Raw genomic sequence first — 24,586 nt, forward strand, 5'->3', positions numbered from 1 at the left:
CCCCCCCCCCCCCCCCAATAACCATGGACCTTTATAATTATCAAAGATACCACAAATATTATCCAACATTAAGTTTCTAATATTGATGTTAGTGATAGCATAAATTGAAGAAAATAGCCAATAGTGGCGAATTGGAGGTACCTCGATTAGGGCATGGATCTCATTATTCCTCCTCACGAAATTGTTGACATTAACCAAGGTCGTGTCCTATAACACTGCCAGCCCACTGGATTGACCCTCAGTTGGGACCTCAATCATGTCGGAGAAACCAAACTCATTCATCAAACAACCATTCCTAGACATTCTAGTTTCTAGGAGGGTGACCATGCATGGGTGGTGGGAGTTAATCATAGCACAAATATTTCTTCTAAAGTCGTCGTTGTTGCCTCCCCTAATGTTCCAAATGATTATTGTTTTAGCACGACTCATGGAGGGAAATTATGGTTGGTGGTGACCATTTATCTGACTTCCTACTGGGAATATTGGATTCATCCTTAAGCTCGGCACTAGTTCACATATGAAGTTAAGGACATGATATCCTAAAGTTTAACAACGAAAGGTGCAAATGCAGGATACGTTGTCCTTAATATTTACACAGTATTTATGAAGTTAAGAACACCATGTCCTTAATATTTACACAGCACCCATGTCTAGCACGGGGGTATTTTCGTCCGGGCAGGTAAAATTTATTAAGCACTGGCTAAAGAGTAAGTACATTTTTAACAGTAACAAAAGAATAAAGACATCTCTAATTAGTGGCTAACTATGCACTTTTACTTGTAAATACCGGTATAGATAAAAGAAATTGAAATTACAATTATGATACTTAGAGAACATATAAAAGTACCGGAAACATCAAAAGTATTTAAGAAGATTGGAGTAAAGGAAAAAGTTTTGCACTCTCCATTTATTAATTGTAATTAACATACTGGAAAAAGGAGTTCAAAATTATACAAAATAATTTTTAAAAAAATATACAGATTTACGAGATATACTCGCAAGAAACAAGTTGGAAGATAAGCTTATGAAGTCATCCTTGAATAATGGGTTTATTAGATTGAAATGTCAATTTTGCATTAATCTTTAAAATACACAAGAAACTAGCAGGACAGTGAAGTTTCCTTTCAATAAGAGACTTGATTACATTAAGACAAATTGATTAAGCATCATCATCGAATAGATAAAGAAATAATTATAGGAAATTAAGTGTTGGTGTATGATACAGTTTTAAGGGCCCTTTTTAAAAATAAAAATAAAAAAAAGTTAAGATATTTGAATTTGAATATGCATCTAAATATTAAATGCATATCTACGTATTGAAATGTCGTATTTAAATCTAAATATTGGATGACTAAATTTGTGCCTTTTTTGTAACTAATATAATATTATTAATCACCAATAAAACAGTTATAAATCCATAGCTAAGAGAACTAGTATGTCTTTTAATAGAAACTATTGACAATTACCTTAATCATTCTCTTATAAAGTGTAGTCCACATAGCAATGAGCCTCGGTCTAGTGAAATTTTGCTTTTTTGGGAATCATTACTAGGAATAAGGATTGAATTGCACCTGATTTTCTTCTGTTTGACTTCAATTACCGTATGGAAATGGAGCTCGTCCAATATTATGTACAAAGCTAGCTATCTAAAAAGAAGACCTCCTACAAGCCAAATGACCTCCTATCCTAACATCTCACTTAGAATGTAAATCCATGTAATAGAGTCCTAATTACAGGTGAGGCTTGAGTGCTAAAAATATAAGCTATCTCTTTAGCTATGCTTTTCTAGTGTCTGCTCTTTTTCTCAAAAAATCTAAAGGTTCTCTCAATCTAGATGTGATGCACTGTTTCTGCATACACCAGTTTGAAAATCTATGCCTGGTGAGATTTTCCTCTAGAACATCTTATAATCCATTGGTTATGTTGTTGCCAACTTATAGCTCTTAGATTCTGCTTCTGAATCCATCCCATTAGCTTGTCGCAAACAACCCTTTTATATTCACAATTGATAGAATTTAAGGGTCCACCAAACTGATTCTCTATCAGGTTCAACAGAACACACGCACACTGCAGTAAATAAACGACAAGAGGAATTTTACGTGGAAAATTCCCAGCTCAACGGGATTAAAACCACGACCTACTCTTGTAGGATTTCAACTTCACTACTGAGCAACTTTCAGATTGCAACTTTCAGATTACAACTTATGCAACCTAGGAATTAACCTCTTAATCCCTCACTAACTTGTATACTCTATTACAAGCCACTTTGTAATAACTCTATTACAAAGACTTTACAACTCGACTAACTCTAGCCAAGACTCAAACACAAGGGTTTAAGATTTACAAAGGGGTTCCTACAGAATGCTTCTAAACAAGCTAGGTAGGAACCACAATAACTTGATAAGGGGAACTGGTCCGTAGTCGTGTTGTTCTTTGTTCTTGATGCACTTAAGAATTGTCTGCTTGATGATCAATTACGGTGAGAGTGCTTGAGTGAATTCTCTAAGTGTTCAAGTGATTTGTTTTACCTTCCTTGAGGTTAATAATACCTTTGTGACATCGCTTAAAATGATGTAAGCAAGTTAGGTAAAAGACATTCCCCATAAAGTTGACTGCTGCACTGTTTCTGTATTGTAGCGTGTGCAGGCAACAACTTTACAACTGGAGCAGTTGACTTGTGCCGTTTCCTCAGGAACTGGTAGTTATCTATTCCCTCGGTTGTTCCTCTGACTCTGAAGAGTTGAACCATATCCCAAGCTGGAACCTTTTGATCTTAGGGTCTTGAGAATGTGTAACAGGTTCCTTATCTGGTTCTTGACAATAAGTTTGTTAGATCATCAAAATATAAAACAAGGTACTTATAACCTATCAATTTCCCCCTTTTTGATAACAAACTTGTAATTGAAAATCCCAAAAAGAGCCATACAGAACCAGACAGTGAACTAGAAAGACCTTAAGTTTTTCCCTGAATCTGTATTCCCCCTTAATCAGTGCAAATCATTATTCAATTATGCACATTTTCCATTTTCTTTCCCCTTTTGGCATCATAAAATGAATAGTAACAAGCTTATAGCAAAAATAAGTCTAGCTTGAGTTAACTCATGCCACTTGTGTGCACACAACATGACTAAAAACAGAGCATAAAGACAAGGCATACACAGCAAAAAGAGAAAACCTTGCATTAACATAATTTAGATTTTTCAACAGGATCAGAGTCAATGTTACTACCACCATTCACAATTCAGAACAACAAAAAAATACCACAAACATCATCATAAGAACTGACACTAAGAGACTTGACCAAAGACCAGATCATAATAAAGCAACATTAAAAACTTGACACTGAAGGGACACTATCTAGGGAGCACTGGAAGGAGAAGGCTTAGAGGCAGAGGAAAGGGTTTGGAGGACTAAATCCATTCGAGCATTCGCTGACATTTGCTCGTTGAGTAGTCTCTCTTTCAGGTCCTCCACTTGTTTCCTGAGCTCAGCATTCTCTTTTGTCAGACGTTCAACCTCTTCACTTTGAGAGCTACTGGAACCAGGTGCCTCCTGCAGCTGACTTAACTGAGTCTCAAGGATAGCATTCCTTGCTTTAAATTGTCTTATCTCAGTAGTAGCACTGTTCTGAGCATTGATCAACTGAGATATGGTAGAAGTGCTTCCAACCCTTCTAACTTTCTCTATACACTCACATTCTTCAAGAGTAGCTTTGGAGAAAGTTTGCTTCTTGGTGCCCACTTTAACTTGTCCTAGAGGAACCTTTAAGTGCTTAAAGACCTAAGTGAGAAGGAACCCATAAGTCAGCCCATGATCACCATCTTTAAAATCTGCCACTTTATTCATGTGCTCTATCATGATCCCAGGCAGATTGATGGTAGTGAAGTTGTCCAGTGCTTCCACGAGGAATAGGTCTGCTCGGAGGTGATATATCTTCTCTAAACACGAGGCAATAATACTTTGTTTACAATCTCAAAGAGTAGTTGATACAATGGAAGGAGGGCCTTCTTCTGAAACCGTTCCCCTTGCTGAACTGCTTTGTCCTTCAGGATAGCATTTCTGAAATTTTGAGAACAAGATCCCTGAACACTTGGCAGCCCTTCAACAGGCACACTATAGACCCCAACAAAGCAGAGTCCATTACCATATCAACTTCATTTACCAACACACAGATGTGATCATCCTCAACTTTGAATAAGTCGGCATAGAAACTTTGATCTTCCTCCTCATACACCTTTGGAGAATCACTTGTGAACAAATGTGTGCACTGTTGGAACTCACAGATCTCAACCAGCTGTCTCATACCAGCCTCCTCCAAGATATCAGGGGCAAATGTGCGGCCCCGTAGCACATTTTGGCTCCTCAGTCTCTCTTTCCCAGCACTCCTTGGTTCACCAACTCTGGCCTTCTTGGAGGAACCAGGTTCCTCATAAGTATCGGCTTTTCTTTTAGCAGACTTGCGAACATTCTTCTCTTTTTCATCAGACTTCATAGACTTTTCACCCAATTCTTCCATCACACTGGCACCAAACTCTTCCACACACTTATCACCAGATTCTTTCACTACATTTTCACTAGACACAAAAGCATCAGACTTGTTTAGATTTTCAGCAGACACAAAAAATACCCTTTTTGGCTTGGAGAGACCATGCTTCTGTGAGAGCTTTCTAGTCAAGGAACCAGGTTCATCGGCTTCGTCCTCATCCACATTCATAACAGGCACTGACTTCTTACTCACAGCTTTCCCATCTTTCACCAACTTTCTTCTCCTTGACTTAGCTTGGCTCTTCTTAAGAGCAGACTCAAGAGCCTCTTTCCTTTGCAACCTTGTAGTGGGCCGCTTAGGAGTAGACTCTTGAGCAACTATTCGTCTACGCTTGGTCAAGCTTGCTATTGGCAAATCATCAAAATCCTCTTCACTTTCCCAAATCTTTTTATTCTCTGGACACAGATCTTTCCTTAGGCACCACCACACACAAAGGCTCAGCATCAAAATGAGGAGAGGGAGCAAGGTCAGTGCTAAACGGGGGTTCTGGAGAGGATCCCTGAGTTGGATCCTCCGAAGGGGGATCAGGTCCTCCAGCAGGTTCCCCAGTAGCACCTTCCTATGCCGATGGTTCAACAAGCACAAGTTCTTTACCCCATCCAACAGTCTTAGACTCTTCCCCTTGAGTCTCAGACCCATCCTCATCTCCTTTGACAAAAACCCCTTCATTAGCTATGGAGAGCATGTTATCTATTGCTTTTTTCTCTTGTGCACCCATGGAAAACTTAGGAGAGGAAGGAGCGTTACCTGTGGACACAAGATCAGGAGTAGTCTTTGTTGAGTCAACATTCTCGGAACCATCAGTTTGATCAACCTTTGACCCTTCTTCCATAGGAGAACGTGAAATTTCCTGATTTTCTTCTTTGTCAGCAGTACTCTGTTCATTCCCTTTTCTCGGCGAAATAAGAGGAGAGCTCGAGGCTAAAAACCTTTTGGGAGTCGAGATTTTGCGACTCTTATGAGAACCAGAACTTGATTGGGTAGGAGAGGAGACGGAATATGGGGGTGACTCTGCCCTAGGGTTTTGGCTAGTGGTGGTGTTGGGAGAGAAGTCTAATATCAGTGTTTGAATGGCTGAGGACTCAATGGGGTGTCACTGGGGACACTTGAAGTTTCATAATTTTCAGCCATGGAGAGGAGTGATAAGTTGAGGAGAAGAGATGGGTAGTTTGAAAGAGAGAAAAAGAAGAAGGAAGGTTTCAGCGTTTTATGTGAGGAGATGTGAAAGTGATGGATGAATTTAAGATTGATGAGGGACCAATTAGGAAAATGCGTCAGTTTTAGGAGTCGGGTCGACTTCTAATGGGTGAGACGTTTGGGTTCAAGAGACGCAAAGGAGAGAAACTGACACACTGATGACATGGCACTTATTTTAACCGTTCAAAATTGTGCATGTGAGAACAGAAAAACTACTAACCTGTGTCAGGAGAACCAGGTTCCCTGACTAATCTTGCATCTATAAGCTTTACCCTTTTTACCAGCGCGTATTGCATCAACTGCCCATTTGCTCTATAATCATCATGCGTGTCTACGTGTAACGGTATAGAGATGAGTTAGAGTTTTCCAGAAAACACCTTTTGCTAATTTTACCTGAACATTTCTTTCATAGCCAATCATCGAGGGACCAGGTTTTCAGTTGGATTTTATCAACCCCAGTGCCAGGCAATTTTTCTCAAAGTGTTCTCTACTTAGGGCTTTGGTGAATATATCTGCAATCTTATCTTCTGTGCTACAGAATTTCATGTATATGAGCCCTTTTTCAACATTGTCTCTGAGGAAATGATGGCGTACATCAATGTTCTTGGTCCTCTTATGTTGGACTGGATTTTTGGCCATGTTGAGTGCATTTGTATTGTCGTATAAGAGAGGCACACAATCTGAGAATACTCCAAAGTCTTCTAGTTGATGCTTGATCCACAACAATTGAGCACGACAAGAAGCAGCTGCTACATATTCTGCTTCTGCAGTTGAGAGTGCCACTGATTTTTGCTTCCTTGTACCCCATGAGATTAGACAAGAACCCAGAAAATATGCCATTCCAGACGTGCTTTTCTTGTCCACCAGATATCCTGCATAATCAGCGTCAGCATACCCAATAAGATCAAAGTTGTCACCTGAGGGATAGTAGAGAACCAGGTCCTGCGTTCCTTTGAGATACCTCAATATTCTCTAGGCATTCTTCAGATGAGATTCCTTTGGATTGGATTGAAACCTTGCACAAAGACCCACGCTGAACACAATGTCTGATCTGCTTGCAGTGAGATACAAGAGTGACCCTATGATCCCTCTATACATGGTCTGATTTACAGGGGAACCAGGTTCATCCATGTCTAGACGTGTGGCAGTGGCAATAGGAGTGTCAATAACTTTTGATGCTTCCATGTCAAACCTTTTCAGCAGCTCCTTGATGTACTTCTGCTGACTTATCAATGTTCCCTTTTGAGATCGCTTCACTTGAAGTCCTAGGAAGAAATATAATCCTCCCATCATACTCATCTCGAGCTCATTCCCCATGAGTTTTGCAAATTCTTCACAAAGAGAGTCAGATGTGGATCCAAAAATGATATCATCAACATATACCTGAACAATGAGCAGGTTCCTCCCTTGTTTTTTTAGAAAAAGGGTGTTGCTCTTATAAAGCCATTTTCTAGAAGGAATTTTGACAACCTTTCATACCAAGCCCGGGGAGCCTGCTTTAGCCCATACAATACCTTGTCCAGTTTGAACATGTGCTCAGGATGCTCGTGACACTCAAATCTAGGAGGCTGCTTGACATAGACTTCTTCTTTCAGGTAGCCATTTAGAAATGCACTTTTGACATCCATTTAGAACAGTGTGAATTCCATATGAGATGCAAAGGCAATAAGAATTCTAATGGCTTCCCTTCGAGGAACTGGAGCAAATGTTTCATCATAATCAATCCCTTCTTCCTGATTGTAGCCTTGAACTACAAGCCTTGCCTTGTTTCTTGTTGTATTTCCAAACTCATCAAGTTTGTTCCTGAATACCCACCTGGTCCCTATGATAGTTCGATTTGCAGGTCGAGGAACCAAGTGCCATACCTTGTTTCTTTCAAATTGATGCAGCTCTTTTCCATTGCTGTGATCCAGTCTGTATCTTTCAACGCTTCTTTGATATTTTTGGGCTCTATTTGGGGAAGAAAGTCTGAAAAGGCAAGTGAGTTTCTTGATTTTGGTCTGGTTTGAACTCCTGAGTCATGAGGGGTAATTATGTAGTCAAGAGGATGTGAGCTTTTGTGCTTCCAATTTGGTACCTGAATCTCATTGGTAGAGGACCCAAGTATGTCTGACTGAGGTTCTTGGGCGCTTCTTACTTCAGCAAGTGGAGTACCTTGGACTGCATCAACAACTCTATTTTTAGCTTCAGTTGGTGTGATCATGGGACCAGGTTCCTCTCCAGTAGATGGAGGTGTACTTGCATTATTTTCACTAGATTCTTTTACATTACTCATCATGTCTGCTTTTCCATTTGCCATGTCAATGACTTCTCCTGGAATAGATAAGGGTTCTCCATCTTGATCAACATGTCTATCCTTTTCATAGGAGAGATGTGATTCATCAAAGATCACATATATACTTTCTTCAACACATTGAGTCCTTTTGTTGTATACTTTGTAAGCTTAGCTTTGAGATGAGTATCCGAGAAAAATTCCTTCATCACTTTTGGCATCAAATTTTCCAAGAGCTTCCTTTCCATTGTTGAGAACAAAGCATTTACACCCAAAAGTCTTAGATGTGTCAGCTTGGGCTTCCTTCCATTTAGCAATTCATATGGAGTTTTGTTCAGAAGGGACCTGATCATGCACCTGTTCACCAAGTAGCAAGCAGTGTTGACAGCTTCTGCCCAGAAATTCTTTGCAATCCCACTGTCAATCAACATTGTCCTTGCCATGTCTTCAAGAGTTCTATTCTTTCTCTCCACAACACCATTTTGTTGAGGTGTTCTTAGAGCTGAGAAATTGTGAGTGATACCATTTTCCGAACAGAACTCATCAAACTTGGCATAATCAAACTTTGTCCCATGATCATACCTGATGCAGGCTACCTTATTACCCATCTTCACTTGGATCTTTTTGACAAAAGCAACGAACACTTCAAAATTTTCATCCTTGGTTCTGAGAAACAAGGTCCAGGTGAATCAGGAATAGTCATAAACTATCACAAAGATGTATTTCTTTCCTCCTCTGCGTAGCACTCTCATAGGTACACATAGATCCATGTGAAGAAAATCAAGTGGCCTTGAGGTACTGACTTCCTTTTTGGGCTTGAATGAGGATCTGACTTGCTTGCCTTTTACACATGCATCGCACACTTTGTGATCCTTGAAACTTGACTTGGGCAGACCACGAACCAGGTCCTTCCTGACCAATTTGTTTAGCAACGTGAAGCTTGCATGACCCAGCCTCCTATGCCATAGTTCAGCATCATCATCAACGGCACTTAGACAGCTGAGATCACCATTTTGCAGAGACTCAAAATCAGCAATATAGATATTTTTGTATCTTTTTGCTACTAGCACCACCTCACCAGTCACTAGATTTGTGACTGTGCAAATTTTTGACACAAATTCCACCTTGTTTCCCTTGTCACAAATCTGGGAAACACTTAGCAAGTTGTACTTTAACCCGTTCACGTAGTACACATTTTCGATTGAGTGTGAGAGAGACTTCCCAATCCTTCTAACTCCCAGAATGTATCCTTTCTTGCCATTTCCAAATGATACACTCCCTCCTTGCAGGGCCTTAAGTGAAAGGAAATCATTTGTACTTCCAGTCATATGCTTTGAGCAACCACTATCCATGTACCATTGTAGGCTGCTTCCTTTCACTGTTCCCTGCACAAGAAAATCAGGAGTTAGACTTATGAACCCAAACGAGTTTGGGTCCCTTGTAATGAGGAAAGGGGTGAATAAGGGATATTCTGGTCCAAGCAGGCATCATGCGTTTTTTATTTAGGGACCAGGTTCTCTACCAGTAGTTACTTTTTCAGCAAAAACTTTATTTTTCTTTTGTGAATGAAACCTGGCCTTATAGTTTTCTTTAAAGTACCCAATGTTACCGTAGTGAGTGCAAAGCCAATTGTCAGGTACAGTAACGTACTTGCTATGAGGGTTGTAGGAAACCTTTTCCCTTTGGAACCCAATCCCCTGCCTGTTTCCCTCATGTTGGTGTACATGGCAGTGATAGCATCAGAGGGCCAGGTCCACTTGAGTGATTTTTCAAGATCACTCTTCACTCTACCTAGTTCTTACTGAAGTTGTTTGTATTTCTCAAGCTCAGCACACATACTAGACTTCACTGAATTTAACTCACTTTCAAACTTAATGTGTGCCTCACTTGCAACTTCCTTTCCCTTTTGAGAATTTTCAGGCCTACTCTCCATTTTAAGTTCCCAATTATTTCCTTCAAGTCCAATACCCCCACTAATAGGTCATCTCTCTCATGCTCAATGTTAGCAACTCTCTCAGCTAAGACTTCTTTTTCCTTTCTTACACACTCAATGGTCTCTTTTAGGTCTACCACAACGACCATTAGATCATCTCTGGTTTGTCCACTTCTCCTAACTCCAAGTTAAAACATCTTTATCATTTATAAGACTGTGATAAGCATCAATTAACACATTTGCCAATGATATGAGTTTTTTAGGAGAATAAGATTTCAGATTTCTCTGAACATCCAGAAAATTTACCTTATCATCGTCATCATCTTCATCATCATCAGATTGAGACATCAAGGCAAAGATTGAATCATACTCAGTTGCTTCACTTTCCACTGCCATCATTGGACTGTCACCATGATCATTTTCTTCTTCAGATTCGCTGGAGGAGTCTCTCCATGCAACAAGTGCTTGCTTTACAACATTGTCAGCGGCATTCTTTCTCTTGAAGCATTTATCAGGAACGGGTTCCTCTTGGCTGCTTTGTCAAAGTTGTTTTTGTACTGATCTTGCTTTAGGAGAGGTAAATCCTTGATGAATTGTCTTGGCTTGCCATATTTATGACAAAGGTCATAAGTTTTTGGCTTGCTAGAACTTCCCCTTTTTAGAATGCCTCCATTCCTGCGAACCATCTTCTGGAATCTTCTTGTCAAGTAAGCCATATCACTATCCTTATCACTTGAATCATTATTGTCTATCTTGAGGACCAGGTTCTTCTCCCTTTTGGGCTCTCTTCTTTAATTGTCCTTCTTCTTCTTCATTTCATGTTTTCAGATTGCCGACAAGCTCATCAATGGTTAGCTCCTGCAAGTCCTTAGCCTCTGTAATAGCGTTCACTTTACTTTCCCAAGAACTGGGCAGCACACTAAGGATTTTTCTGACAAGCTTGATTCTTGGAATAATTTCACCAAGAGAGTGAAGCTCATTAATGATAGAGTTGAACCGAGTATGCATATCTTGGATGGATTCATCATCTATCATCCTAAAGAGCTCTTATTCAGTTGTGAGCATGTCTATCTTGGATTGCTTAACTTGTGCTGTTCCTTCATGAGCTGTCTGAAGATCCTCCCAGATTTTTTTTGCTGATTGACATGCTGATATCCTATTATATTCATCAGGACCAATGCCACAAACAAGAATTTTCTTTGCAAGAAAATTCTTTTCTATGGCCTTTCGATCAGCGACATTGAATTCCTTCCTTGTCTTAGGAATGGCTACAGTTGGGTCGCCAAGATTTTTGGTAGGAACAAAGGGTCCATCACATATAACATCCCATAGCTCTGAATCTTCAGCCATGATGAAGTCGTGCATCCTAGTCTTCCACCATCTATAATATTGGTTGTTGAACCTTGGTGGCCTGTAAGTAGACTGGCCTTCTTCGAAGTTTGGCGGAGCAGCCATGAGGATCCTTTCTAGGTGTTAACATGATAGAAAGAACCCGCTCTGATACCAATTGATAGAATTTAAGGGTCCACCAAACTCTATAGAGAACCAGGTTCTCTATCAGGTTCAACAGAACACACGTACACTGTAGTAAATAAATAACAAGAGGAATTTTACGTGGAAAATTCCCAACTCAGCAGGATTAAAAACCACGACCTACCCTTGTAGGATTTCAACTTCACTACTGAGCAAATTTCATATTACAACTTATGCAACCTAGGAATTAACCTCTTAATCCCTCACTAACTTGTAATACTCTATTACAAGCCACTTTGTAATGACTCTATTACAAAGACTATACAACTCGGCTAACTCTAGCCAAGACTTAAACACAAGGGTTTAAGATTTACAAAGGTTTCCTATAGAATGCTTCTAAACAAGCTAGGTAGGAATCACAGTTGAAGAACTGTTACAAAGTTACAACTCAACTAAGGAGATACAATAACTTGATATGGGGAACTGGTCCGTAGTCGTGTTGTTCTTTGTTCTTGATGCACTTAAGAATTGTCTGCTTGATGATCAATTACGGCGAGAGTGCTTAAGTGAATTCTCTAAGTGTTCAAGTGATTTGTTTTACCTTCCTTGATGTTAATAATACCTTTGTGACATCACTTAAAATGATGTAAGCAAGTTAGGTAAAAGGCATTCCCCATAAAGTTGATTGCTGCACTGTTTTCGTATTGTAGCGTGTGTAGGCAGCAACTTTATAGCTTGGGCAGTTGACTTGTGCAGTTTCCTCGGGAACTGGTAGCTATCTGTTCCCTCAGTTTTTCCTCTAACTCTGAAGAGTTGAACCATATCCCAAGCTGGAACCTTTTGATCTTAGGGTATTGAAAATGTGTAACGGGTTTCTTATTTGGTTCTTGACAGTAAGTTTGTTAGATCATCAAAACGTAAAACAAGGTACTTATAACCTATCAACAATATACAAATAAATTCTCCTTGGATTCCTCATGTAGTTGTCATAATGACCAGTGTGTATCTGCATTTAATCTCTACTTGCTCAATTTATCAAAGGTTAGTAATTTTTCTTATAGCAACAACCACATTGTGAGCATATTAGACATTTTCATTCAACTCTGAGATAATAGCTAAGAAGATTAAGATTGGTTTGCCTTATTATACTCTTCTTGGTTAGAAGATTGTACCCTATTAATTCTCTGGCTTCAATAGTTTTCCTAACCGTCCAGCATGTTTGCTAAGGTATAGGAAACTTGCCAAACTGTTGACCCTTAATGCAGTATGTATGAATACAATATAATCCATAATTTTTGTCTTGCTTGTGGGCCAAATCCCAACATGTCTTAGCTATTGTTGTTCTATTCCAAAGCTACAAGCTGCAGAGGTTTAAACCACCCTCTGCCCTAGGCACATATACTTTGTCACAAGTGTAACAACCCAGCCGCTAGTGATATTGTCCACTCTGGGCCTAGGCCTTCACGGATTTAAAATGCGTCACTAAGGTCTAAGGCCTATCTACTTATGTACCCAGCATCTCTCCCGTATTTTGTCGATGTTGGATTTGCCTAGGGTGTCACATACACCCCCTTAGGGACTCAACATCCTTGCTGAGGTTTGCCCCACCACCGTTCGGGGACATCCGATAAAAATTGAATGATACAGAGAAGATTAGCATGGCCCCTGTGCAAGGATGACAACTTGGTATCAGAGCATTAGGTTCACTTAGGTCTCACGAGTCATGAGCAAGTCTAGTAGAGTCTTGCAGATCTGTATGGAGACGTCTGTACTTATCTTCGAGAAGCTACAGGGTTGTTAGGAGCACTTCCCTTCTTGATTCCTTGTCGTGCGATTTGATTCCATTGAAGCTTATGCCTTCATTTCCTTCCTACTCATTCTTATACGGTGTGGAGTGCTTGTTATCAATTGGGCATCGACGAGTTGTGAAGATGCTACAGGTATGGTGCAGGATGCTATTCCCTGCGAATGCGGATGGACCAATATCATCGCCTTATGGAGGAGTATTCCATCATTTCAGCCTAGTGTCGGTATTGTCTACAATCGAGATTCGATATCTCCGAATTTGGTGGAATTTTTGTTAATATTATGGTGTACCCGTCCTTGATTGAATGCATTGAGGCTCATCGACATGTTAGTCTTCATTTGTTTGCCTCTAGGCACGGTGTTGTGAGATGGAACCTAAGAGGAAGTTATCAGAGATGGGTGTGTGTTGCGACTTTAGGATAGAATCGGCATTTCTCTAAAATACTCTTATAGGATTGGGCTGTTCGCCTTGGCAGTATCATGTATCACACTCCTGTGGGATCGGATCGTTTGCCTCGACAACTTCATGAAATAATATTATGGGACCGGGTCGTTCACCTCGGCAGAATCGTGCGTAATAGTGACAAGAAGCCATTGTATCCGTGAGTTTTCCTGAATTGAGTTGTGATGACCTATCTGGTGGGGACCATATTATATATACTCCATTTGGGGAGGTATATTTAAGGACTTGTGTTTACTGTTCAGAGGAGGGTCGTATCATGTACCTATATTTGTTTTTCACTTTTTAATTACCATGCTTCATACTTGTTTACTTTCTACTGTACTTGATTTATTGGACCTCTAGTAAGTGTCGATGTCGACCCCTCGTCACTACTTATCCGGGGTTAGGCCAGATACTTATTGGGTATGCGTTGATTTACGTACTCATGCTACACTTCTGCACTTATTGTACAGGTATATATATATATTTCTGGTGGCCTTTTGGGCGCAAAGGCGCAGCTATTTACGGTCCGCAACATACGGAGTCTCCATCATAATTATTTATATTATCCTGTCTATCCTGTATTACAGACAGATGTTGTATTGTTATTGTACCTTCTACTAGATGCTCATACACTTGTGACACCGGGTTTTGGGGGTTCCTAGTGGATGTTCAATATTGTAGTTTACGTTATTATTATCATTTCTCTTTATGTTTTATTTATATTCGGGATTTTGTAAAGAAAAGCATAGGCTTCTAGGAGTGCCAGATTTTATTTTATTTATTTAATGAAATTCCTGATTTTTAAAAATTAAAATGAATAATTATTTATATGGTTCACTGTTGGCTTGCCTAACGGCGACGTTGGGCGCTATCACGGCCTATAGTGGATTTCGGGTCGTGACAACTAAAGCCTTTCTTGTTATCACATTCACTTCTGACCATATATAGGATCAGCAAAATCCTTCAATGACTTTAATCACCTTAGCAAGAATTACAAAAAGTTGTGCCCGTAATGTTTGTATGGCAAAAATCATACTTTAAACTAGTTGCGCCCTTTCGGCATGGGATAAGTTCCTAGGAGTCCATGAGGTGATCCCTGCAGTCATATGTTCTATCAGGGGTTGCCATTGTAATATGACGAGTTTATTTGTGGATAGAGGTACTCTATGATACCTGAAAGGCATTTACCAGTTAAGAATCCCAATTGCTGTAGAATCTATTGTTTGTTTTCTAGGAGGACTCCATCAAAATATACTGAACTCTTTCCTAAGTTTGCCTGCATACCAGAGGCTTTAGAAAATTTCATGAACCTTTAATGAATTACAATCATAGATGACGCATCACCCCTAGCAAAAAGCAAATCATCAGCAAAACTTTAGTGTGTTATTCCTAATTTGGCACATCTAGGTTAGTATTTAAACTCTTTGACTGATTTCAATTCATTCATGCTCCTGCTCAAGTATTCCATTGCTACTGCAAACATGAGAGATGACAATAGATCACCCGATGTTAGACCCTTAGCAGCATCAAAGGGCATTGAAGGGTTCACTATTAACCTAGACCGAATAGTTGATCCTTTGTATGCACTCCATTACCCATACAGTGAATTGCTGAGAAAACCCCCAACTCCTCCATAATCTACCCTAGGAAGGACCATGCAACAGAATCATATGCTTTCTGTAGGTCTATCTCGATGATGTATCTAATTGATACGATTTGAATTAATAAGTTATATACGAAAGATGACACAAGATTGTTGTGATGCTTGTGATGATTGTACCTGGTGCAATTGGTGTAGTTTGCAGCTTATTGGAGACTTTGCTTATAGAAAGACAACACAAGTTTTGTTTATTTCATTCAAACATCTTCAATTTAGTTTTATTAATTATGTATTTAACCCATTCCGTTATTAATATTTCAGTTAGACCCATGTCCGTAGTTAGGCTTCCTTCCTTTATATTCTGTTGTTGTAACCCTTTTGGAATCTATCAATGAAATTATCTTTATTTTCCTTAGCTTAGTTGAGCAGTGATCTATCAATGAAATTATCTTTATTTTCCTTGACTTAGTTGAGCAGTAATTATAGCTTTCTTCTTTAGTTTTCAGCTCAAACTCTATCCTGCATCGGTGGTATCAGAGTATCGACCCTCTAACCTCTTTTATATTGACATCAAAAGTTTTTTCTTACCATGTCATTACTATAATAATCCACGAGCTACACGCTCATGGTTGAAAGTTGTATTGAATACTCCAGGTACTGTACCAGAATTCGGGGCTTACAAAATTGGGTATCAGCAACAACTCCATCAAATAGACCCACTATACACTTCTAAGTTTAGTCCAGGTCATCAGTGGCAAGCCGCGAGTTTCCAATTTGCTTCTTATCTTTACTAGCTGCCAGAGTTCGGTAGGGCACCTTGGACTGCCGACGTGGTTCGGAAAGGCACGACGACTTTCTTCTCTGACAACAACAAACTTCCTTCCAAGGCACATGGATGGTAGGAATCAACCACATATCTGAACATTCCCATCTATCGTTGGTGTTTCAGCATCAGTATCCTCCAGTGAACACTGTTATAGCTGGTTCTCCTTCAATGGGTTCTTTGTGTGATGAAAGGAGTTCGATGGTTAATTGTATTCACTAGTGGTGGCAAAATGATTTTAAAAAATAGTTATCCACGCATGTTATCCACTAAAAATGGGTTGGATAATAAAATTTTAAAAAACGGGTCAAAAATGGATAAAAATCATATTATCCATTTAGAAAATGGATAACTAATGAATTTAACTTTTACATTTGTAAAGCCTCAAATTGGGAGTTTCTCGAATTTGGAAGACTAAAAATTCTCCCAAAAGTGATCATGTTCAAGAAGTCATGGATAATATGGATATTTAGATTATTCGCCAGTTAACCCTTTTTTATCTGTATTAAATATGGGTCGGATCGGATAATTTATTTGCTTTTTGCATTACTCGTTTTCGACCCGCCCGTTTGACACCCCTAGTACTAACTATACCAGTCTTCAACAGTATGAGCACAAGGTGTTTGATAAAATACCAGTTGGTGAAGTAATGGGGAATTTTGATGGATAAGCTCATGTCTCTAAAGATCTAGTAGAAACTAAGAAGCAGTAGGGTGATAGCAACCTTTTTGCCGCGGATAAGGTTTGTGCTCTCGAAACTCCTATTCTCAAAACCCTTGCATATAACAGAGATATAAGTGTTTAAAAAGTGGAATTTTGGTCAAAGCTTTATTTTAGAAGAACTCGGGTTACTGATAATAAAAAAATAAAATGAATAAAGGAAATTGATTTTGCAAATAATAAGATGAACAGAAGAAAGCAAAGTAAACCAGTATATTCCGATGATATTTCGTCCCCTTACATATGATCAATCTTCTCCTTTTTATAGCTATTTCTAAGATATGCCTTTTGCCTCTGTCATAATAAGGCTATTATAGACAATTAAAGGCGTTTAATGTTACGTTACAATGATAATCATTCAATACAGATTTTCTAACATTTTCAGTATTTAATGCTTATTAAATACTGTATCCGTTCTCTCTTATGCTGTCAGATTCATTCTCCTTAAATCTTGAACTTAAATAGGTACGAGCGCCGAGTCTTTTGATTATCTGCTCGTGTTTCTGCTCGTATCTGTTGCAACTCGTGCCTCTTTGCTAATCATCATTCTTTGTTCAGCCTTCGTGTCATGACATGTCATCTTTTAATTACTTCAATATATATAAACTCAATTTTTTCCAATACAGATAGTCCCCCCACTTGCCATTTAGTCACCAATTGAATATTTGGGAAGTGGATTTTATTAAAGCGGGAATATTTGCCGCCATTAACTCTCTTATGGAATCGATGCTTCATTTGTCACTTCCATTTAATGCCTATTACACATGGCATCCTTTTATTGGTTCTGCAACTTTGCAGCGTCTTTTAAGGCTTTTTTTACGGCTTCACCAATTACGAAGCGACAGTTCTCATTATGACTTTTCCATCATTGCACCTTTTTCTTTTGACGGTTGCTTCTAAGTATAAATATAGTTTTCACCTTTGTCCTTTTCACATAAAATTCTCAGATTATTCAATTCTTGTTTGCTTCTTCCTCGTACTACCATGTCTTCATCAAACCCTAACCCTAGGAGAGTCTCCATAGTTGATAACTTTCCTCCTGCCCCTGGTAGGAGCAGAAGAGGAGGTAGACTACGTAATTTAGGGTCTTCATACATACGTGGTTCTTCTCTTCCTTCATCTAGTTCCAGTCCCTCTTCTAGAACCAGAGGTTCTCTTTCTCAAAGGTCTTCTTCCAGAGGTAAGGAACCTTCTGAACCTCTTCGTGAACCTTCAGTAGAGGTAATAGTTCCTGCGGAACTATCTTTTTACAATGATAGAGAATCCCTTAGAAACCAAGTGTCCTCTTTAGATCGTGCTGATATCTACCCGACTCAGATCATTGAATGTCTGATTTCTTTAGTTCGTAAAGACTGCCATTGGAGTCATGATTTCCCTATTATAATTCCCAGTGCGAATCAAAGAATCACTTCCTATTTAATGGGGTTCTCTTTTGTTTATACATATCCTTTCACATTAGGCTTCAAACCTGCTATTGACCCTGTTATCCTCGAATTTTGTCGTTTTTTCGACGTCTGTTTAGGTCAAATTGGCCCTATAGTATGGAGGGCTGTTGCCTGTTTGAGGCATTTGACCAACATGGCCGGTGTGCCTTTTACTTTCTCTCATTTAATTCACCTTTATTCTCCTAGACTTTTTCGCCAAGGTGTTTTTACTTTAGTAGCAAGGAGTAAAAGAGTTTTGGTCAGTCCAAAAGATGACAGAGACCGTGGCTGGTACGCCCGGTTTGTTGCTGCCCCCACTGTTGGTTTAGTGGGTGAAGAAAATGTTCCCTTCCCCGAGAAGTGGAATTTTGCACGTGAGTTTTTTTTATAACTTTATCGTACCTTTTTCCCTCAATTTTGATGATCATTATTTCAATTTTCCTTTTCATTTGCAGCGACCATGGGAATTGTTGATGAAATTCCCAATTTCCGTGGTTGGGTAGGAAAATTGTTAAATACAGCTCCAATTGAGGGTAGATCTTGAAAAGCTCTCTCCCAACGATTTGGCTGGTAGGTGAAAACTCATGGTAAGAGTTTTTTTTATAACCCTTTTTTATTCTTCAGAACTTATTTTAATCCTTCTTTTTATCAGGATTTGCCGTTCGAGGTATTAGGGCTGAGGCGGTCGTAGCTTCTCGGATTTCTTTGGAAAGGGCCCAATAGATACTTTTGGGCTCTTCATCGAAAAGAAAAGCTACTGTTGACCAAGACTCTGAAGAAGAGGAAGACGGGAGCTCCTTAGTGAAAAGGCCACGAGCCCGTAGACGGATCGTTTCTGATGAGGAAGCTTCTCCCCCTCGTTCTTATCCTCTTACCGAGTCTGTTGAAGCCCCGATGGTGATCCCCGACGATGATGTTCCCGCTGCTGCTCATGATTCTGTTGAGCAGCTTTTTAGCCGCGGGTTTGGTGATGAAAATTTAGGTTTGATTTCTAATGAAGCACCCCTTGCTTCTTTTTCTACTCCTGTTCCTGTGATACCCCATTTGCCGGTCGTGGCTGCTACAGTTCCTCCCCAGGCTATTTTGACTGCTTCTACCGTTCCTCCTTCAACACTCCTTCTTCAACTGTTCCTCCTTCGACGGTTCATTACACCGAAGTTGGTTCCTCAAGTGGAAGTGAAGCCATGAGACTGGTTATCATCGAAGTCCCCGCCGATGGTAATCTTTTGAGAAAATCAGGCGGAGCTGATGTGTGGTTGAAACCTCTAATCGGCCCAATCGAGAAGGCTAAGCTTGAAAGTCATAATTCCATAACTTTGATGAATGACATAATACACTCGTCATTAAAGGTATTTTTTCTTATTGATTTGTTTTTCCTTTCTGTAAAACTCTTATCTTTTTCAGATCAATCTCGTGGGTACAGAAATGATAAAGAGGGTTTCTCACACGGAGCAGTTGATGCACGAGTATCAAGTTGAAGCAGATAATTGGAGGGAACAGTATGAGAGTCTCAAATCGACATGGAAATATTAGAAGACAGCAAAAGTACCTTGGAGCAGCAGGTAAGGGCCTTGACTTCAGAGTTGGCGGTTGTAAAAGCTTCATCAAGTCAAGCAGATAAAGAGAAGATACGTCTTGAAACATCTTTTTCTGAGCAACTCTCGAAGGCCAGTGAAGAGATCAGAGAGTTGAAGGCTCTCTTAGGTGAAAAAGAAGCATATGCTGGTGAACTCGTGCAAACTCTGACTCAAACTCAAGAAGACCTCCGGGAATCTTCTGGTAAGGTTCGCTTTTTAGAGAGTTCCCATGCTGCTCTTCAAATTTCTTACGATTCCGCCTTGGCTGAGAATGAGAAGCTACAGAGTGAAATTGCTGACTGGGAAAGAGATTACGAGATTCTTGAAGACAAAACTGCAATTGAAGTGAGTTGGGCGTTTTTGAATTCTCGCCATGATACCCTTGTTGAAGTTAGCCAGGAGAATTTAATTTGGAATCTGAATTGGCCAAAATCAAAGAAACTATTGAAAAGACTCAACAGTACCAAGATTTTTCTTTTCCCGTGGATGAAACCTCTGAGAACATTGAAGATGATACGGGTATGGTGAGTGCCCCAATTCCTTTGAGTCAAGTTGAACCTGCTCCTGCTGATGACTCTGCTTCAGTTCCTTCTTCTATTCCCTAGTGACAAGTTTATGATGCATGATTTTTTTTCTCTCTTTTTTGGTGGTATGTGGTTGAAACCCTTGGCTGTTTTTTAAGGGTTTGTTAAAAATGTTAAGTCCCCAGTTCTTTTATGGGGCATTTTGTATAAGCAACTTTTAGTTTATGGCTAAGTTCACACTTAGTCTAAACTTTTTAATATTAAGAAGTTTGTCATTTGAACTTCTGTTTTGTTTATTCTTGCCTTTACATTTAAGGACTTACTGAATAACTTGCATTTTTATTTTGTAAAATGCTTTCTTATCTCATGAATGTTTTAAATCAGTCATGAATTTTATAAAAGAGGGCCCTTTTATATTCGACACTTAATGAAGAAGACGTCTCAACTTCATAATGGTGTTAATATACGACAAAAGGAATAGGAATACACATATTTCTTGAAATAACTTTGATAAGTTTTTATTTGAACTTTGCCAAGTTTTAAATAACACTTTACATGTATTTAAATAACCTCTATAACTTTTTCGTAACTGTTTTTCTTACAACAGATTTTTTTTTTAAAAGAAAGAATAAAATACAAGGTTTTATGTAATAACCTGTTTCAGTACATGTATTTTAAATACAAGGTTTTTATTTACAACCTATTTCAGTACATTGCCTTTGACCTAACTATGGTAAGGTTTTGCTTTGGCCTTAGCTCGTGACTAACTTTCATTGGCTTTTGCTTTGCACTTGACTCTTTAAATGAGTTGATTTCTTGAACTTTTGATTGTTTCTCAATCTTCTTTGCCTTCTTTATACATTTGTCTATGTATATATCATATAGTCCCCCAAGTGTTTGAGCTTTGGAGTATGAAGTCTCGAGCACTTGATTACTCCTCTTGTTTAATCCCCTTCCTATAAAGGAATAAAATACACGAGACTCGGAGGTACGATTTTAGATGAAGACTGCTTCACCCGTATCAATTTCTATCAGAATAGGTGTAACCCTAGACTGGGAATTTTAATTTATTCCACGTGCCTTGCAGGTCGTGATTCATCATTTAGTACGGGTTAGCTTTTTTCCTATCATCTAAAATCGTTAGTAAAATTTTAACAATTCAAAAATATAATTTTAAAATGAGGATACCTGCCCGTGGGTATTCCTTAGAAATAATATCTCTTTAGGTGAACAGCATTCCAGTGCGAGGGTAATATCTTGCCATCCATTGTTTCTAGTTCGTATGCTCCTTTCCCCGCAATACCATGAATCTTGTAAGGTCCTTCCCAAGTTGGAATTAATTTCCCCGCATTAGCTGCCTTCTTGAATTGAAAAACTTTCTTGAGTACGAAGTCCCCAATCTTGAAGTATCTTAGTCGTGCCTTTCGATTGTAATATCGTTCCATGCCTTGTTTTTGTGCTGCTATTCTTATTAATGCAGCTTCCCTTCTTCCTTCAAGTAAGTCAAGGTTTATACGCATTTCTTCTTCATTAGATTCTTCTGACGCTTGCGTATATCTCGTGCTTGGTTCCCCTATCTCAACCGGAATTAAAGCTTGAGCTCCGTACACCAATGAGAATGGTGTTTCTCCTGTACTTGTTTTTGTTGTCGTGCGATATGCCCATAAAGCACCAGGTAGCACTTCCGGCCAATTACCTTTGGATTCTTCTAATCGTTTCTTCAAATTGTTGATAATGACTTTATTTGTTGATTCAGCTTGTCCATTACCCACAGGATGTTAAGGCGTGGACGTAATCCTTTTGATTTGCCAGCTTTGAAAAAATTCTGTGATTTGTGCGCCTATAAATTGTGGGCCTTTATCACACACGATTTCCTTTGGTACACCGAATCGACATATGATATTTCGCCAAATGAAATCTCTGACTTCCTTTTCCCGTACCTGTTTAAATGCTCCTGCTTCTACCCACTTAGTAAAGTAGTCACTGAGTACAAGCAGGAATTTTTACCTATCCCTTTGCTTGTGGTAGTGGTCCCACGATATCCATTCCCCATTTCATAAAAGGCCACAGTACAATGACCGGATGTAACAGCTCTGCAGGTCTATGCATGTTGTTACCATATCTTTGGCACTTATCACATTTAGTCACGAAATCCTCCGCTTCCTCTTCCATCTTAGGCCAATACTAGCCTGCTCTAATCATGGTTCTTACCAGTTATCTTCCTCCTGCGTGATTTACACAATGCCCTTCGTGTATTTCTCTCATTACATATTCCGTTTGAGAAGGCCCGAGACACCTTGCTAAGGGGCCACCGAACATTTTTCGATAAAGATTACCTTGCTTTAAACAATATCGAGCAGCCTTTTTTCGGAGCATGTGAGCTTTTTTCTTATCTTCAGGGACGGTACCAAACTGCAAAAAAGCGACAATCTCGTTTCTCCAATCCCAGGTTAAATTATTGAAGTTTACCTCATTTTTGTCGGGATCGAGTACCGAATGAAACAAATGAATTACAGAAGCATTTTCATTGCTCGCCACGTCTGCTGCAGATGCGAGATTGGCTAGGGCATCTGCCTCGACATTTTCATCTCTTGGTATCTGCGTGACTTTCCAGGTTTGAAATTGTCTAATCAAATCCGTACCTTTTCTAAGTATTGCTGCATTCGTGCTTCTCTGGCTGTATAAGTCCCCAGCATTTGGTTAACTACGAGCTGCAAATCGCTTTTGATTACAATTTGATTAATGCCAAGTTCTCGTGCCAGTTCCAAACCTGCAATTACAGCTTCATACTCTGCCTCATTGTTAGTTATAGAATGGCATTTTATGGCTTGACGAATGGTTTCACCCGTAGGTGGCACCAAAACAATTCTTAAACCCGCTCCCTTCACATTAGATGAGCCATCAGTAAATAAGGTCCAAATTCCTGGATTAGACCCGTTGAACACCTGTAATTCTTTTTCTGCTTCTAATTGCATCTCTTGGCTAAAATCAGCCAAAAAATCTGCTAACACCTGAGATTTTATCGCGGTTCTAGGCTGATAAGTGATGTCATATTCACTTAATTCTATAGCCCATTTGGCTAATCTACCAGACAACTCATGTTTGTGTCATATATTGCGTAATGGATAAGCAGTTATTACGGCAACAGGGTGATATTGAAAATAAGGCCTTAACTTTCTAGATGCCATGATTAGTGCAAGTGCAAGCTTTTCTAATTGAGGATACCGCGTCTCCGCATCTAATAATGATTTGCTGACATAATGAATTGGAGATTGTTTACCTTGGTCTTCACGAACTAAAACAGCGCTTACCGCTACTTCTGAGATGGCAAGATAGATGGGCAATCTTTCTCCAAGCTTTGGTTTTGCGAGCAACGGCGGGTTTGACAGGTATGTCTTCAAATTTTTGAGTGCCTGTTGACACTCCTCAGTCCATTCGAACTGATCTTGCTTTTTAAGAGCTGAAAAGAATTTAAAGCACTTTTTTGATAATTTGGAAATAAATATCCCCAAGGCTGCAATTCTTCCTATCAACCTCTACACTTCTTTTTTACTTGTAAGCATGTCAGGGATTTCTTCAATGGCTTTAATCTGTGCGGGATTCACTTCAATACCACGGTTAGAAACAAGAAAACCCAAAAACTTACCTGATGCAACACCGAATGCACATTTCTCAGGATTTAGTTTCATGCTGAATTTTCGCAAGATCTGAAACGTATCTGACAAGTGTGATATATGATCCCCTGAATGTTGAGTTTTGACGAGCATGTCGTCTATGTAGACCTCCATAGTTTTTCCCAAATGTTCTTGGAACAGATTGATCACCAGTCTTTGATACGTTGCACCAGCATTTTTGAGACCAAAAGGCATTACTTTATAGCAGTAAGTCCCCATGTCTATTATAAATGAAGTTTTTTCCTCATCTAAAGATCCATTTTAATCTGGTTATAACCTGAATACGCATCTAAAAAGCTTAACAACTCATGACCTGCAGTAGCAACAATTAGTTGATCTATATGTGGTAATGGAAAAGAATCTTTGGGACAAGCTTTGTTAAGGTCTGTGTAACCTACACAAACTCGCCATTTACCATTCTTTTTCGGTACCACAACAGTATTGGCTAACCAATTAGGATATTTTACCTCGCGGATAGACCCAATTTTTAGTAATTTTTGGACCTCATCTTGAATCACCTGATTTTTGAAAGTTCCTTGCTTTCTCTTCTTTTGTTTGACAGGTGGATATGA

The 24,586-nt window shown here is 39.3% G+C and overlaps 1 protein-coding gene across 1 annotated transcript; it reads right to left on the reverse strand.

The window, feature by feature from the left end:
- On the reverse strand, nucleotides 3,358-4,990 carry LOC109227619. The gene is made up of 3 exons (XM_019392817.1): nucleotides 4,145-4,990; nucleotides 3,969-4,043; nucleotides 3,358-3,780 (listed from the first exon to the last, which is right to left on the reverse strand). The coding sequence occupies exons 1-3, from the start codon at nucleotides 4,988-4,990 to the stop codon at nucleotides 3,358-3,360; spliced, it is 1,344 nt and encodes a 447-aa protein (XP_019248362.1).

This window comes from Nicotiana attenuata, chromosome 6 (genome assembly GCF_001879085.1).
Source record: "Nicotiana attenuata strain UT chromosome 6, NIATTr2, whole genome shotgun sequence".
In the NCBI taxonomy this organism is placed as follows: domain Eukaryota; kingdom Viridiplantae; phylum Streptophyta; class Magnoliopsida; order Solanales; family Solanaceae; genus Nicotiana; species Nicotiana attenuata.